The 14,099-nt window shown below is 31.0% G+C and overlaps 1 protein-coding gene across 1 annotated transcript in view; it reads right to left on the bottom strand.

Moving 5' to 3' along the window:
- Positions 1-2,381: 2,381 nt before the first annotated feature.
- LOC134708003 (ribonuclease 3-like) overlaps positions 2,382-14,099 on the bottom strand; it is a 98,870-nt gene continuing 87,152 nt past the window's right edge. Inside the window, exons 26-29 of the mRNA XM_063568220.1 lie at positions 9,363-9,445; positions 8,860-8,966; positions 7,273-7,418; positions 2,382-2,905 (exon numbers count right to left, since the gene is read on the bottom strand). Coding sequence (XP_063424290.1) covers positions 2,829-2,905; positions 7,273-7,418; positions 8,860-8,966; positions 9,363-9,445 — 413 coding nt within the window. The 3' untranslated portion in view covers positions 2,382-2,828. The remainder of the gene's footprint in view (positions 2,906-7,272; positions 7,419-8,859; positions 8,967-9,362; positions 9,446-14,099) is intronic.

Here is a 14,099-nt window from a genome sequence, read left to right as displayed (position 1 = left end):
TAATAAATCACTATTAACCAAATTAGTTATAATTTTCCATGACTAAAACAATTGGACATTCAAATATACCTCAAATTGAGAATGGAAATGGGGAATACAACCCGATCAAAGAGCAGACAACAAGTATTTTATAATCAAATTTTCATAACATTATCGCAGTTAAAAAGCTTCAGAGTTTTTTTTGTGCCAAAACTAAGAGTTGGTGAACCAACTCCTTTTCTTATCATGATCCAATATTCTTAAACAATGTTTCTCTATTCACTAAGGCTTAGCAAATAAATGATGGACATCTTAAATACAGCATATGTAACAATAACATGTAAGCCATCATAGGCGGATCCAGCACCCCCTTTTTTTGGGAAAAATTTGGTTGATTATATGTAGGGAATCAATGAAGCATGATTGGACCCCCCTTTTTAAGTCAGTCAGTGACCCCTCATAAATAAGTTCTGGATCCACAACTGGCTTTGCATTAGCTTCAAATTTTGGTGTGCCAATACTGATACAACTACATACCAAAAATCATTGTATTTTTGTAAATTGTTACAAATTAGGCCAACAGTTTTTTGGTTTGAATAGTTTCACATTTTTAAAGTTGGGACCTGTTATATGGGACTCTAAAATATATGGTAATTTCTCATTGGTTAAAGCTGAATGGAGACCTTTTACTGCTTTAATTGACACAATGTGAACTCTACTTGGCAGTTGTCTAATTGGCAATTGTACCACATATCCTCATGTTTGTATGCAAAAGTTTTGAATGGACAATGACTGAGGAGGCAGGGCCAAATAGTAAATATTCTATGGAAATTACAACTGCATAAAGAGGGGGGAGGGGGGTCAGAGGGGTCCTGATCCCAAAATCTTGGGCTTGTAAACAGGAAATCTTGAGGTCCCGAATTTAAAGAAATTTAAATCCTGACATCCCCAAATTCAAAACTAGAGTTCCCAGATCCTAATAGGATCAATCCCGAAATCCTGAGCTTAAGAACACCTGATCCTGACGTCCTGAAAAAGGTCCTGCCCCCTCCAAAAACAATATCATTGAATTCATATATATCGTCGTAAGTGTCCCCACTTGTACTGACTAAATAACAAACTCTATTACAATTAATGACCACTCTGCTAGAACTTGAAACAGCACACCTTTCTCTTTCTTCTGTGACTTTTCTCACAAATGAAACAAAACTTTGTGTGAACATCAAATACTTTTCATAAATATTCAGCACCAAATTGCACATTAAACACAATGTAACAAAAGCACTATAATCATATAAAGAACAAGAATGTGTCCATAGTACACGGATGCCCCACTCGCACTATCATTTTACATGTTCACTGGACCGTGAAATTGGGGTCAATACTTTAATTTGGCATTAAAATTAGAAAGATCATATCATAGTTAACATGTGTACTAAGTTTCAAGTTGATTGGACTTCAACTTCATCAAAAACTACCTTGACCAAAAACTTTAACCTGAGCTTCACACTATCTTTTTCTTTGTTTAGTGGACCATGAAATTGGGGTCAATATCTTAATTGACATTAAAATTAGAAAGATCATATCATAGGGAACATGTGTACTAGGTTTCAAATTGATTGGACCTCAACTTCATCAAAAACTACCACGACCAAAAACTTTAACCTGAAGCGGGACGAACGAACGGACGAATGAACGGAGGCACAGATCAGAAAACATAATGCCCCTCTACTATCGTAGGTGGGGCATAAAAATTGAATACAAAAAAATTTATTCATATTGCTTCAATGTACTACACTGACAATGCTACTACAGGGGTGAACTACCCATTAATTTAGAACTTGCTTAAATTTTGGTATATGAATTTTTATAAACTATTGAAGACTTATATGGAAAGAAAAATGGGTGTTATGGGGCAAAATACTTTAGCCTGTATTGAAGGAAAAAGACTAAGCAGCCCAAATATCTGACACAAATCCCTGAGACAAAGATTTATATGTAATTTGACCATAATGTATGAATTGGTGTAAGCTTTAGACCTCTTGAACTGCATCTGACTATTAAAAAAACCCAGATATTTGTATAAAGCTTATAGAAAGCCCAGCAAATAAGAATTTTTGTAATAAATTATGTGTTACTGCTATGACCATTTCATTTAAATGATATAAATGGGGTCACTAGATTTTAATTTTTCAGAAAAAAATCTGTTAGCATCAATATGAAGTGTCACAAAACCTAAAAAGACAGAGTAAATCAATGTCCTGTCAATGTCACAGTACGATCCATTTTTCCATTAATTTTTTTGTCCTTAACTTTATACTTATTTTAGCAAATAACTATTTGAGGTTTAAGTGTCACTGATGGGTCATTTGCAGACTTTTGGGGTAAACAAAAACCTGATATTCTTTTACGAGTTTTATTCTTCTTCATAAATTCATGTAAAGTTATCATTAATTCAAAAGCTATGAAAAAATCAACATCATGGCAATCATAAATATTAAAAAAATAAAATTGCACCTAGTATTCTACAACATACATTCTCTACAACAACTTATACACGAATCACTTCTCTTTATCAGTCTTCTAATATTGTCCTTCATCTTAGAGTCGCAATAATAAATTCACAAATAAAAGTTGTAACTCTACCAGTACATGTAATAAATTTGTTGTAATCTACTTTTCATTTACTCATTATTTTTGTTTCAAATCCTTTAATAGCACTACATGATACATGGTTCACATGATACACAACACTGAGATATGCTTCTGTTACTATTGTAATTTGTTTAGCTCATAAAACAGACATTTCATCATAAACAGCTTAAATCATTGTCTTTATTTCTCGCTGCTCATCTTCTTTGGTTCTCTATACTTTTATATTTCCTCTCCAAAAACCTCTTTTGATGAGCCAATATTGGAAATAATTCTGGAATAAAAATAAATTAAATTTAACAGGAGTGTAAGTTTTCTTAAAACCCCCATTATCCATTGCTTTTGGGTTCTGATATTTTAAAAAGTCAAAAAGAACAACTTCATTCTTCAAGTGCAAACCAAATTCTTGTGTTATCCTCACATACCTTGTCATACTGATGAGTTCATATTTAATGTGAATAATAAGGCAGTATGGAAATGTTAAGTGACTTTGTATCTCTTCATCACCATGTTAAACTTTGAAGTTTTCTTGTCCTTAAGGAGGCTCGCGGGTATAAGATTTTCAGAAAAAAAATAAAGATTTATTTTTTCATTACAAATTTTATCAATTACCTTAAATAGTTGTTACTTTATCATATTGCACAAAAATCATTCCAAAAAGTCATTTTGTGTTGGCCCCAACTGACTTTGAAAATGTAGATATCATTGAAAAAGCTCCAAATTATCTCCCTTTGGTGCAAAAATGTCATTTTTTGGCATTAAAATTGAAATATCTTTTTTAAGTCATTGGTGACCTATATTTTTTATTATTGTTTTCGCATAAGCTGTACATAAACTAAATAATTGTAAAATTTTAGCGATTTCTTTAATTTAGTTCTTTTTTAATTTTGATATTACCGATATTTCTCCTATTAGTTCAACAGAAAAAAAGGACACTAACAAAAATGCATGCTTCTTTTGGAGGCAGATTGTGAGCGTAAATGAACGGTGACCCCATTTTTTTTATTTCATTTTTCTATTAAGTATAAGATAAAGTTCATTTATAGAAAAATATATCGAAATCCTATATTAAATAAAAAAATCGATTTAGACCTGCGAGCCCCCTTAATAGGATTCATATTAAATATATATCTGTTTCTTGTTTTTCATGAATATATAAACAAAAGACACACAGAATCTTTGTGTCCAAGTGGGAATACCATTAAGTACTGATTCTAGATAGGCTGTTGGTTATCTCATTTGAATTATTTTATATTTTGTCTAGTCTTGACCTTATATAGTTTACTGTAAGGTATGGTTTTTACTCATTGTTAAAGGCTTTATAGTGCAGTAGTTTGTGAATTGTTGTGGAATAAAGATTTTTTCAGCATTTTACGTTTCCACAATTTGGCATTACTTTTCCGGGAAAAAAAGATGGCATTTCTGGAAAAAAAGATCATTTTTTCCGCAAATGAATATCATACTTTTCCGTAAAAAATAAATTATTACTTTTCAGCAAATAATTAACTCATTAGCCCCAAGACATTTCTGGAAAAACAGGCATTTTTCGAAAATTTGCAATCATATGCAAATTATATGCAAATTAGCAGACTCTTTATGCTGTAACTGATGCTCATGTATTAAACTATATATTGGGATTTTGGAGCGCATGGCATGGGTAGGGGTGGGAGGTGGAATATTTCTCGTGGGTTTGAACCCACCCCCACTGAAAAATTGCAATTTTCCGTCTATTTTCTCATTTTAAAACAACCTTGAGAGGTGAACAATGACAAAACTGTGTTTCTTTGTCATTCAAGTAATACCCTATAGTTACAGCAGTCCATTCATGCTAACTGGGAGTATATTTGACTTGAGTGTCTAGCTGGGGAATAATTATTGTCAAGTCAGGTCAGCTCAAATGTCAGTTTTTACGGATTTTTGACAAAACAGTGACCTAGATTTCACGGACTAGATTCCTAATGGCCATATTATACCTCTTTGTGTTCCTGTACTACCTATGCATGCATGTATGAAAATAGTTAATACCTACAGTCATTTCCAGTTACGTAGTGGCCATCAAAAGATGCCCACCCCAACCTGATTTTTGCTACTTTTCACGTTTTTCCAATTTTGAACTCTTAAATGGCTTTCAAAGTTCAATATTTTCATGAACAGACATCTGAGAAGAGTTTATGGACCATGAACTGCTTGGTTAAAGTCCCTGCTATCATGACAGTTCAGCTAGGGCAGTTAAAAAAAGTATGGAGGGTCATACGGGCCATCAAAGAATTGTTGTCGCCATCAGGCCTACAGGTGGGATTTGGGGTTAAAGGGTTAGGGCTTTTTTTTTAAGGATTACCTGTTGATCGAAAGCAAAGTCATAATAAAAAATAAATATTTATTAAGTTAAAGGTCATCATAACATGCAAGTAAAATCATTAATGTATGAAAACGTATGTTCAAAAAGTATCTTTATATAACATGTATAAGATAATGTTTGCAGTTTCAATAACACATCAACAAAGACAAAAATGTTAGGATGGCTAGTGTAAAACTACTAGTTCATGTGGGCATGAAAAGACTCGGCACCATTTGTTGTTCTCTTTGGTCGGGGTCAGGAGGTGATGCCAAAATGGTTGGTGGATATCTCAAATTGACATCTATATAAAACTCCAATATATAATCAACAAAACTTCAGATGGAGCATCAGCTATTAATTCAACAAAGCATTCTTCAATCATGTCAGTTGGCAAGTAAGCCAATCCAAAGAAATGTGTTAGCCATTTACCAACATTCTTATCTTTGTCTTTGTAATCGGCACTCAGACCTAACGACTGAATTTTCACCACTTACTTTGTTCTAAATGAAATCTGCAACAACTGATTGTAGCAGCAGTAAATGTTTTCGTAACAGCAGTATGCATTGCATATTCAAAGTCAATACGAATTACCATGTGCTGGAGAGTTAATCTCCAGGTAGTGCACACATCAATAAAAGATCAGAACCTTTACTTTATTTAAAAAAAAAATAAAATAAACTTGAAATCATTGAGATGGAAGCCATCTCTGTGGGCCCCGCTGTCAATAACGTGGGGTAAATAAGTTGTATGGATAATCTGATATGAAGCATTATTTGAAGTTATTACATAGTCTCATGTGTGATTTCAATCTAAGATTTTAAGTTAAAACTGATAAATATTCTCATCTTACTTTCATAGTATAATAGTGATATGACTGCATGATGTGAACTAATTGTTGACTACTGTAAGGTGACTTCTGGATATATGGATTGATGTTTGAACAATATGTTTAAAGGTGCTGCCCAATTGATATTTGTCACATATTTTTAGAATTATGCCTTCAATATATTATGACCCACCAAGTATAAAGTATGAAATATTAACGGTTCTCGAGAGGTAGGGCGGACACAATTTGTTAAGAACAACGAACGGATGGACAGACCGACAGACTGACCTTAGACCTAGGATGCATACATTATGACACATTCTCTGGTGTTTGTTTATATATATGTTAAGTTGAAAATGTTTGTCAGGTATAAAGTATGAAATAATAACAGCTGTCCTCTCAAAATATAGTGTGGATCAAATTTGTTAGCGATGGACAGACCAACAGACAGACAGACCTTTGACCTAGGAAGTGGTACATACATCATGACACACCCTCTGGTGTTGGTTAAAATGGATGTCAGGTATAATATTTGAAATCATAATGGTTCTCAAGATAATGGACACAATCTTCACCACAGGACACAGGATTGTCAACTGAAACCAAAGTTTTTTTGACGTTGACCTTTGACCTAGGAAGTTGTACATACATCATGACACGCCCTCTGGTAGTGGTTAAAATGGATGTCAAGTATAAACTTTGAAATCATGACGGTTATCTAGATATGGAGGGGACACAATCCCACAGGACACGGGGTTGTCAACTCTAAACCAAAGTTTTTGACCTTGACCTTTGACCTAGGAAGTTGTACATACATCATGACACGCCCTCTGGTGGTTGTTAAAATGGATGTCAAGTATAAACTTTGAAATCATAATGGTTATCTAGATATGGAGCGGACACGATCTTCACCACAGGACAGGGGGTTGTCAACTAAAACCAAAGTTTTTGACCTTGACCTTTGACCCAGAAAGTTGTACATACAACATGACACACCCTCTGGTGTTGGTTGATAATCATGTTAAGTATTAAGTATGAAATCATAATGGTTCTCTAGATATGGAGCGGACACGAAAGTGTTACGGACGGACGGACGGACGGACGGACTGATCACTATAGGGCGACCCGACTTTTAGTCGGGGCCCTAATAATCTATCTAATATATATTCAAATATTTATAATTTACCAGGTAAATTTTCAGAAAAGTAACAAATACAAATTGCAGAAACGTAAAATTTTAATTTGCCGAAATGAAGTATTGGGACTTTGAAAAATTATTGGAAATGCAATACGTCTAAGATATTTAACCAAAAATCATTAAACATGTGAGCAACTTTCTACAATGAAAGAACTTTATAATTAGCAACATAATCACAGGGCTTCACTGTCCAATTTAAATGCAAACCAATACATGGATATTCTAAATAACATTAATCTCCTGCTTTTGCTAGTCAGGAGTATTATAACTCTGCCTTACCTGATCGTTCTTTAAGAGAATTATGAGCTGCAGCCATTTCAGCCTGTTGTATACTATGTCCTGTTCCTGTGGCCAGTCGTTCACCTTTGAAGTAAACTGCTACCTTGTAACGTCTTGTGTTAGTTGGACCAATAGATTCAATCATTCTGAAAAAAGGAAATAGAAAACCAATCTATAAATAAAATATACCAATATATAGTTCTGTTTTCCAAAATTAACCATCCTATTTGTTTCTTTATATTTAAAATCATTTGTTTAATGTCATGGAACTTAAAATGTCATATCTGAATCTGAAGGTTGAAATTTTCACTGTATATAAACCAAACAGAAGCTTTTTCAGCCAAAATTTTCATCATTTTTTCAAGTCTGTTACTCTCTTTCTGACTTACAAATTAATTTATTGTTCTAATGTTTAAAACTCATAGATATATAGAATACAATTAACTAATGTCAAATAATTTTGTTTGTAGGTTATAATATTTTTTCAGTAGAAATGATTTAATGTACTTAAGGTGGCTCGGGACTATTCGACTGCGCATAACTTCACGCATGAATTGCAAAAGTATTTGTCGTAAATTCAATATAATTTTTTAAAATATTTTGATTGATTAGAAATGTTAAATAATTGTAGTTATGTGACTTATAGTATGTTTTTGTTATTATCCGTATTTGACATTTCACCAATTTTCACCATTTCCCGCCATAATTTGGGGGGTGAAAGGCAAAAAATTTTCCTTATCGGTGACCTATGTTTTTTTTTATGGCATTCTTTGAAGTTATATTCCAGCTTTTCATGTTACAGTTTTGGACCAATTGTCATAGAACGTTTTTTTAATATTCCAATAAAAATATGTCAACACCTCTATTTTCCCTATCATTTCATTGCAATTGAAAAATGGTCCCTTTTACATACCTGTTTAAAAGTAAAATTTTGAGCTTAAATGGTCCGTTACCCCCTATTTTTTTCGACCAATTTGATTCATTTTCTTTAAAGAATAAAATAACCAAAAATACAGCACTTCTGATAGAAACTTCAAATAGGCCCGAGCCACCTTAAATACCAGGTAATCAAACTTTTGCCCATTGAGAATCAATGGAAAATATTTACTTTGTTGTAATCTAACTTCTTGTTTAGAATAACCAGGAAAAATTAAAATACACTCTCTGATCTTAAAGATAAACTAACATAATACATTATAAAAAGCTGTGGTGAAGTGGTTAGCACATCAGACTACAAACACAAAAGTTCCTGGTTCGATCCCCATTTCAAGGAGAAAATTTGAGGGCTTGAATTTCCAGCTGTCCCTCAACACTATTTGCAAGTATGGTCTTGAGAAACACTGATAGTCCGTCAGAAGGGGACAATAAATGGCTCGCCCGTGTTAAGAGAGTGCAATATCTATGCACATAAAATACACACTTGTAGATTTCGAAAAAAGAGCAGGATAATTTTGCTAAGTGGAAAGGGATTGATATAAGTTATAATAACTTGTTTCCCAATCCACTATAATTAAATATGTTTAAACTAATATAATACATTTACAAAATTTAATACAAATTTTCCAATAAAAGATAACGGAAACTTACTTATAGATTGGAATGTCAGGTTCACCACCATCAAGATCACGGAGAGTCAGACAACATTGTTGTAACTGAGATTTAGGATCATTCCATACTTGGTTCTTAATGAAGTCCTGAAAAAATTATATATTTTGTTGACAAAGATCAGGATGGGTATAAACAAGTTTCTCTAATTTTAACTCAATTAATAATTTTCCTGACCTGTACATTTTTTTATTCAATCAATGTGTAATTTGTTTGATCTCAGTTCCTCATTGGCCAAAATTTGATTTGATGTCAAATTTTCTTGCATTCCTCTGAAACTCCTATTAAGACATCATGCCTGATAACATTGCATAAAAAGAACACATCTATTTGCAGGTGGTTCAAAAAGATGGGTTGAGATTGTCTGCATATTGACTAAAAATCATTATAGAAACAAATCTTGTGCAATACAATATTTTTCAAATTTCAAATATTTAAAAGCTTGGCAAGACTCACGGTGATGTCCTTCTGAAAATATTAATTACCTGTAGTCTTGGGAAGAAACAGACATGACAGAAAACTCGACAATAAGTCAACCCTTTGTCCACATACAGACCGCCAATAAATGCTGAAAATATATATATCAATTCAATTGCAAAGCACAAGTACAATATATGTACACATTTGCAAGTTTAACCTCTTCCCATTCACACCGGTACAGCTTACCGGTGAAGCCAATTTCAAGATTTTTTTGGGGCATTTAGACTTGTTTTTTTTTTTTGCAAAGTTGAAATAGATGTAGCAAAACATGGTTTCGTAAGTGTTGCGGTATGATAAAGTTGAAAACACTTTTGTTTGAATAAAGGAACATGTATATTTCAATGAAAAAATGGCATTGTAAAGAGTGGATTCCTCCTAGATTTGCGTAAAAATCAGGGGTATGATGATCTATCCCAAGGCGCTAAGATTGAGGGTTCGAATCTCACTGCCGGAGTTGGAAAAATAATTTCCTATATTAAATGTAACTTAACTTAACTTTACTTTCAATTTCAAAAAGAAAACCTACGAAATTTTGTTCAAAGAATGTGTATACCAAATTGCCCCCCCCCCCTTTTTTTACCCCCTTGGCTCCATTGGGTCGGTCAAGGGTGTCCCAGATCAAGCTAGCATTGGTAATTCAATGAATTTTCACTTGTAAAAACAAAGTTTAAGTTGCTGATTGATTGAAAACGAATTAGACCAATAATAATTGTACATAATTTAACAGCAAACCTGTTTTTGGTATATTGGTCATTTTCATGCATTTTAGTGTAAATTTGACATTTTTTGATAATTGTATTTGATGTAACCTTCATTGGTCAATTGATCAAGATAATGTTATAATATGTATTGACATTTGATGTTACCTAAAATCGGTCATTTGATCAAGACAAATTTATTATATGTATTGATAATTGTATTTGATGTTTCCTTAAATCAGTTATTTGATCAAGACAAATTTATTACATGTATTGATAATTGCATTTGATGTTACCTTAAATCGGTCAATTGATCAAGATAATTTTATAATATGTATTGAAATATGATGTTACCTTCAATCGGTCATTTGATCAAGAAAAATTTATCATATGTATTGATAATTGTATTTGATGTTACCTTAAATCGGTCATTTGATAAAGACAAATATATTACATGTATTGATAATTGCATTTGATGTTAACTTAAATCGGTCATATGATCAAGATGTTTTCTAAGATGTAATGACAATTATATTTGAAGTCAACTTGAACCAAGGAAACCTTCATTATAAAATTGTAATTTTTTTCAGTAATTGTGTAATAATTGTACATAATGTAACAGTAAAATTTGTTTTGGTATATTGATCATTTTCATGCATTTTAGTGTAAATTTGATATTTTTTGATAAATGTATTTGATGTTACCTTCATCTGTCAATTGATCAAGATAATTTTATATTATGAATTGACATTTGATGTTACCTAAAATCGGTCATTTGATCAAGACAAATTTATTATATGTATTGATAATTGTATTTGATGTTACCTTAAATCGGTCATTTGATCAAGACAAATTTATTATATGTAATGATAATTGTATTTGATGTTACTTTAAATCGGTCATATGATCAAGATGTTTTATAAGATGTATTGACAATTATATTTGAAGTAAACTTGAACCAACTAAACCTTCATTATAAAATTGTAATATTTTTTGGTAATTGTATAATATTTATACATAATGTAACAGCAAACCTGTTTTTGGTATATTGATCATTTTCGTGCATTTTCCCTTAAATTTGACATTTTTTTATACTTGTATTTGATGTAACCTTCATCGGTCAATTGATCAAGATAATTTTATAATATGTATTGACATTTGATGATACCTAAAATCGGTCATTTGATCAAGACAAATTTATTATATGTATTGATAATCGTATATGATGTTAACTTAAATCGGTCAATTGATCAAGACAAATTAATTATATGTATTGATAATTGTATTTGATTTTACCTTAAATCGGTTAATTGATCAAGATACTTTTATAATATGTATTGACATTTGATGTTACCTTAAATCGGTCATTTGATCAAGACAAATTTATTATATGTATTGACATTTGTATTTGATGTTACCTTTAATCGGTCATATGATCAAGATGTTTTCTAAGATGTATTGACAATTGTATTTAAAGTCAACTTGAACCAACGAAACCTTTATTATAAAAATTTGTAAGGGTTCCGCGGAACCCAGTGTCTCGCATATTTTTGCTGTAAATCGCAGGCTCAACAACAATGAGGAAAAAAATCAATAAAAATATTCCTCTTGTTACTTTTTAATGATTGTAAGAAAATCTAAGTCCATTTCAAAGTAAATTACAGAAAAAATTTGTAAGGGTTCCGCAGAACCCAGTGTCTCGCCTACTTTTGCTGTAAATTGCAGGCTCAACAAAAATGAGGAAAAAAATCAATAAAAATATTCCTCTTGATACTATCTTTTGATTGTAAGAAGCTTCTGTCCAAGTTTGGTAAAAATCTAGGATAGTTAATGAATCTTATAAATGTTTTGAAAACTTTAACTGCAGACTGTATGTAATGTTAACTGGAAGAAAATCTTAAGTCCATTTAAAAGTAAAATACAGAAAAAATGGAGTAATTTTTTTACAAAATTTACTTCTGGATACTATCTTATGATCATAAATAAGCTTTTGTCCAAGTTTGGTACAAACCCAGGATAGTTTAAGAAAGGTATTAAAATTTTAAAAACTTTAACCACAGAGTGAATGTAATGTTTCCCTGCAGAAAAACTAAGTCCATTTAAAAGTAAAATACAGAAAAAATGGAATTTTTTTTTTACAAAATTTACTTCTGGATACTATCTTATGATCAGAAACAAGCTTCTGTCCAAGTTTGGTACAAACCCAGGATAGTAAGAAAGTTATTAAAATTTTAAAAACTTTAACCACAGAGTGAATGTGATGTTTCCCTGCAGAAAAACTAAGTCCATTTAACTGTAAAATACGAAAAAATAAAATTTTTATTTTACAAAATTTACTGCTGGATATTATCTTATGATCATAAACAAGCTTCTGTTCAAGTTTGGTAGAAATGCAGTATTGTTTAAGAAAGTTATTAAAATTTCAAAAACTTTAACCACAGAGTGAATATTTGTGGACGCCTCCGACGACGACACCGACGGAATGTAGGATCGCTTAGTCTCGCTTTTTCGACAAAAGTCGAAAGGCTCGACAAAAATGTAATATTTTTCCGAATTTGTATAATAAATGTACATAATGTAACTGCAAACCTGTTTTTGGTATATTGATCATTTTCATGCATTTTAGTATAAATTTTACATTTTTTTTTATATTTGTATATGATGTTAACTTAAATCGGTCAATTGATCAAGACAAATTTATTATATGTATTGATAATTGTATTTGATGTTACCTTAAATCGGTCGATTTATCAAGATAATTTTATAAGATGTATTGAAATATGATGTTACCTAAAATCGGTCATTTGATGAAGACAACTTAATTATATGTATTGATGATTGTATTTGATGTTACCTTAAATCGGTCAATTTATCAAGATAATTTTATAAGATGTATTGAAATATGATGTTACCTAAAATCGGTCATTTGATCAAGACAAATTTATTATATGTATTGATAATTGTATTTGATGTTACCTTAAATGGGTCAATTTATCAAGATAATTTTATAAGATGTATTGAAATATGATGTTACCTAAAATCGGTCACTTGATCAAGACAACTTTATTATATGTATTGATGATTGTATTTGATGTTCTCTTAAATCGGTCATTTGACCAAGACAAATTTATTATATGTATTGATAATTGTATTTGATGTTACCTTTAATTGGTCATATGATCAAGATGTTTTCTAAGATGTATTGACAATTGTATTTGAAGTCAACTTGAACCAACAAAACCTTTATTATAAAAATGTAATATTTTTCAGTAATTGTATAATAATTGTACATAATGTAACAGCCAACCTGTTTTTGGTATATTGGTCATTTTCATGCATTTTACTGTAAATTTGACATTTTTTTTGATAATTGTTTATGATGTTAACTTAAATCGGTCATTTGATCAAGACAAATTTATTACATGTATTGATAATTGTATTTGATGTTACCTTAAATCGGTCATTTAATCAAGACAAATATATTACATGTATTGATAATTGCATTTGATGTTAACTAAAATCGGTCATATGATCAAGATGTTTTCTAAGATGTAATGACAATTATATTTGAAGTGAACTTGAACCAACCAAACCTTCATTATAAATTGTAAAATAATTGTACATAATGTAACAGTAAACTTTGTTTTGGTATATTGATCATTTTCATGCATTTTAGTGTAAATTTGACATTTTCTGATAATTGTATTTGATGTTACCTTCATGGGTCAATTGATCAAGATAATTTTATAATATGTATTGACATTTGATGTAACCTAAAATCGGTCATTTGATCAAGACAAATTTATTATATGTATTGATAATTGTATTTGATGTTACCTTAAATCGGTCATTTCATCAAGACAAATTTATTACATGTATTGATAATTGTATTTGATGTTACCTTAAATCGGTCAATTGATCAAGATAATTTTATATGTATTGAAATATGATGTTACCTAAAATCAGTCAATTGATCAAGACAAATATATTATATGTATTGATAATTGTATTTGATTTTACCTTAAATCGGTTAATTGATCAAGA

This window comes from Mytilus trossulus, chromosome 2 (assembly GCF_036588685.1).
Source record: "Mytilus trossulus isolate FHL-02 chromosome 2, PNRI_Mtr1.1.1.hap1, whole genome shotgun sequence".
Classification (NCBI taxonomy): domain Eukaryota; kingdom Metazoa; phylum Mollusca; class Bivalvia; order Mytilida; family Mytilidae; genus Mytilus; species Mytilus trossulus.
Note: the sequence above shows the minus strand (reverse complement) of the source record. Positions and strands in the feature narration are given on the sequence as shown.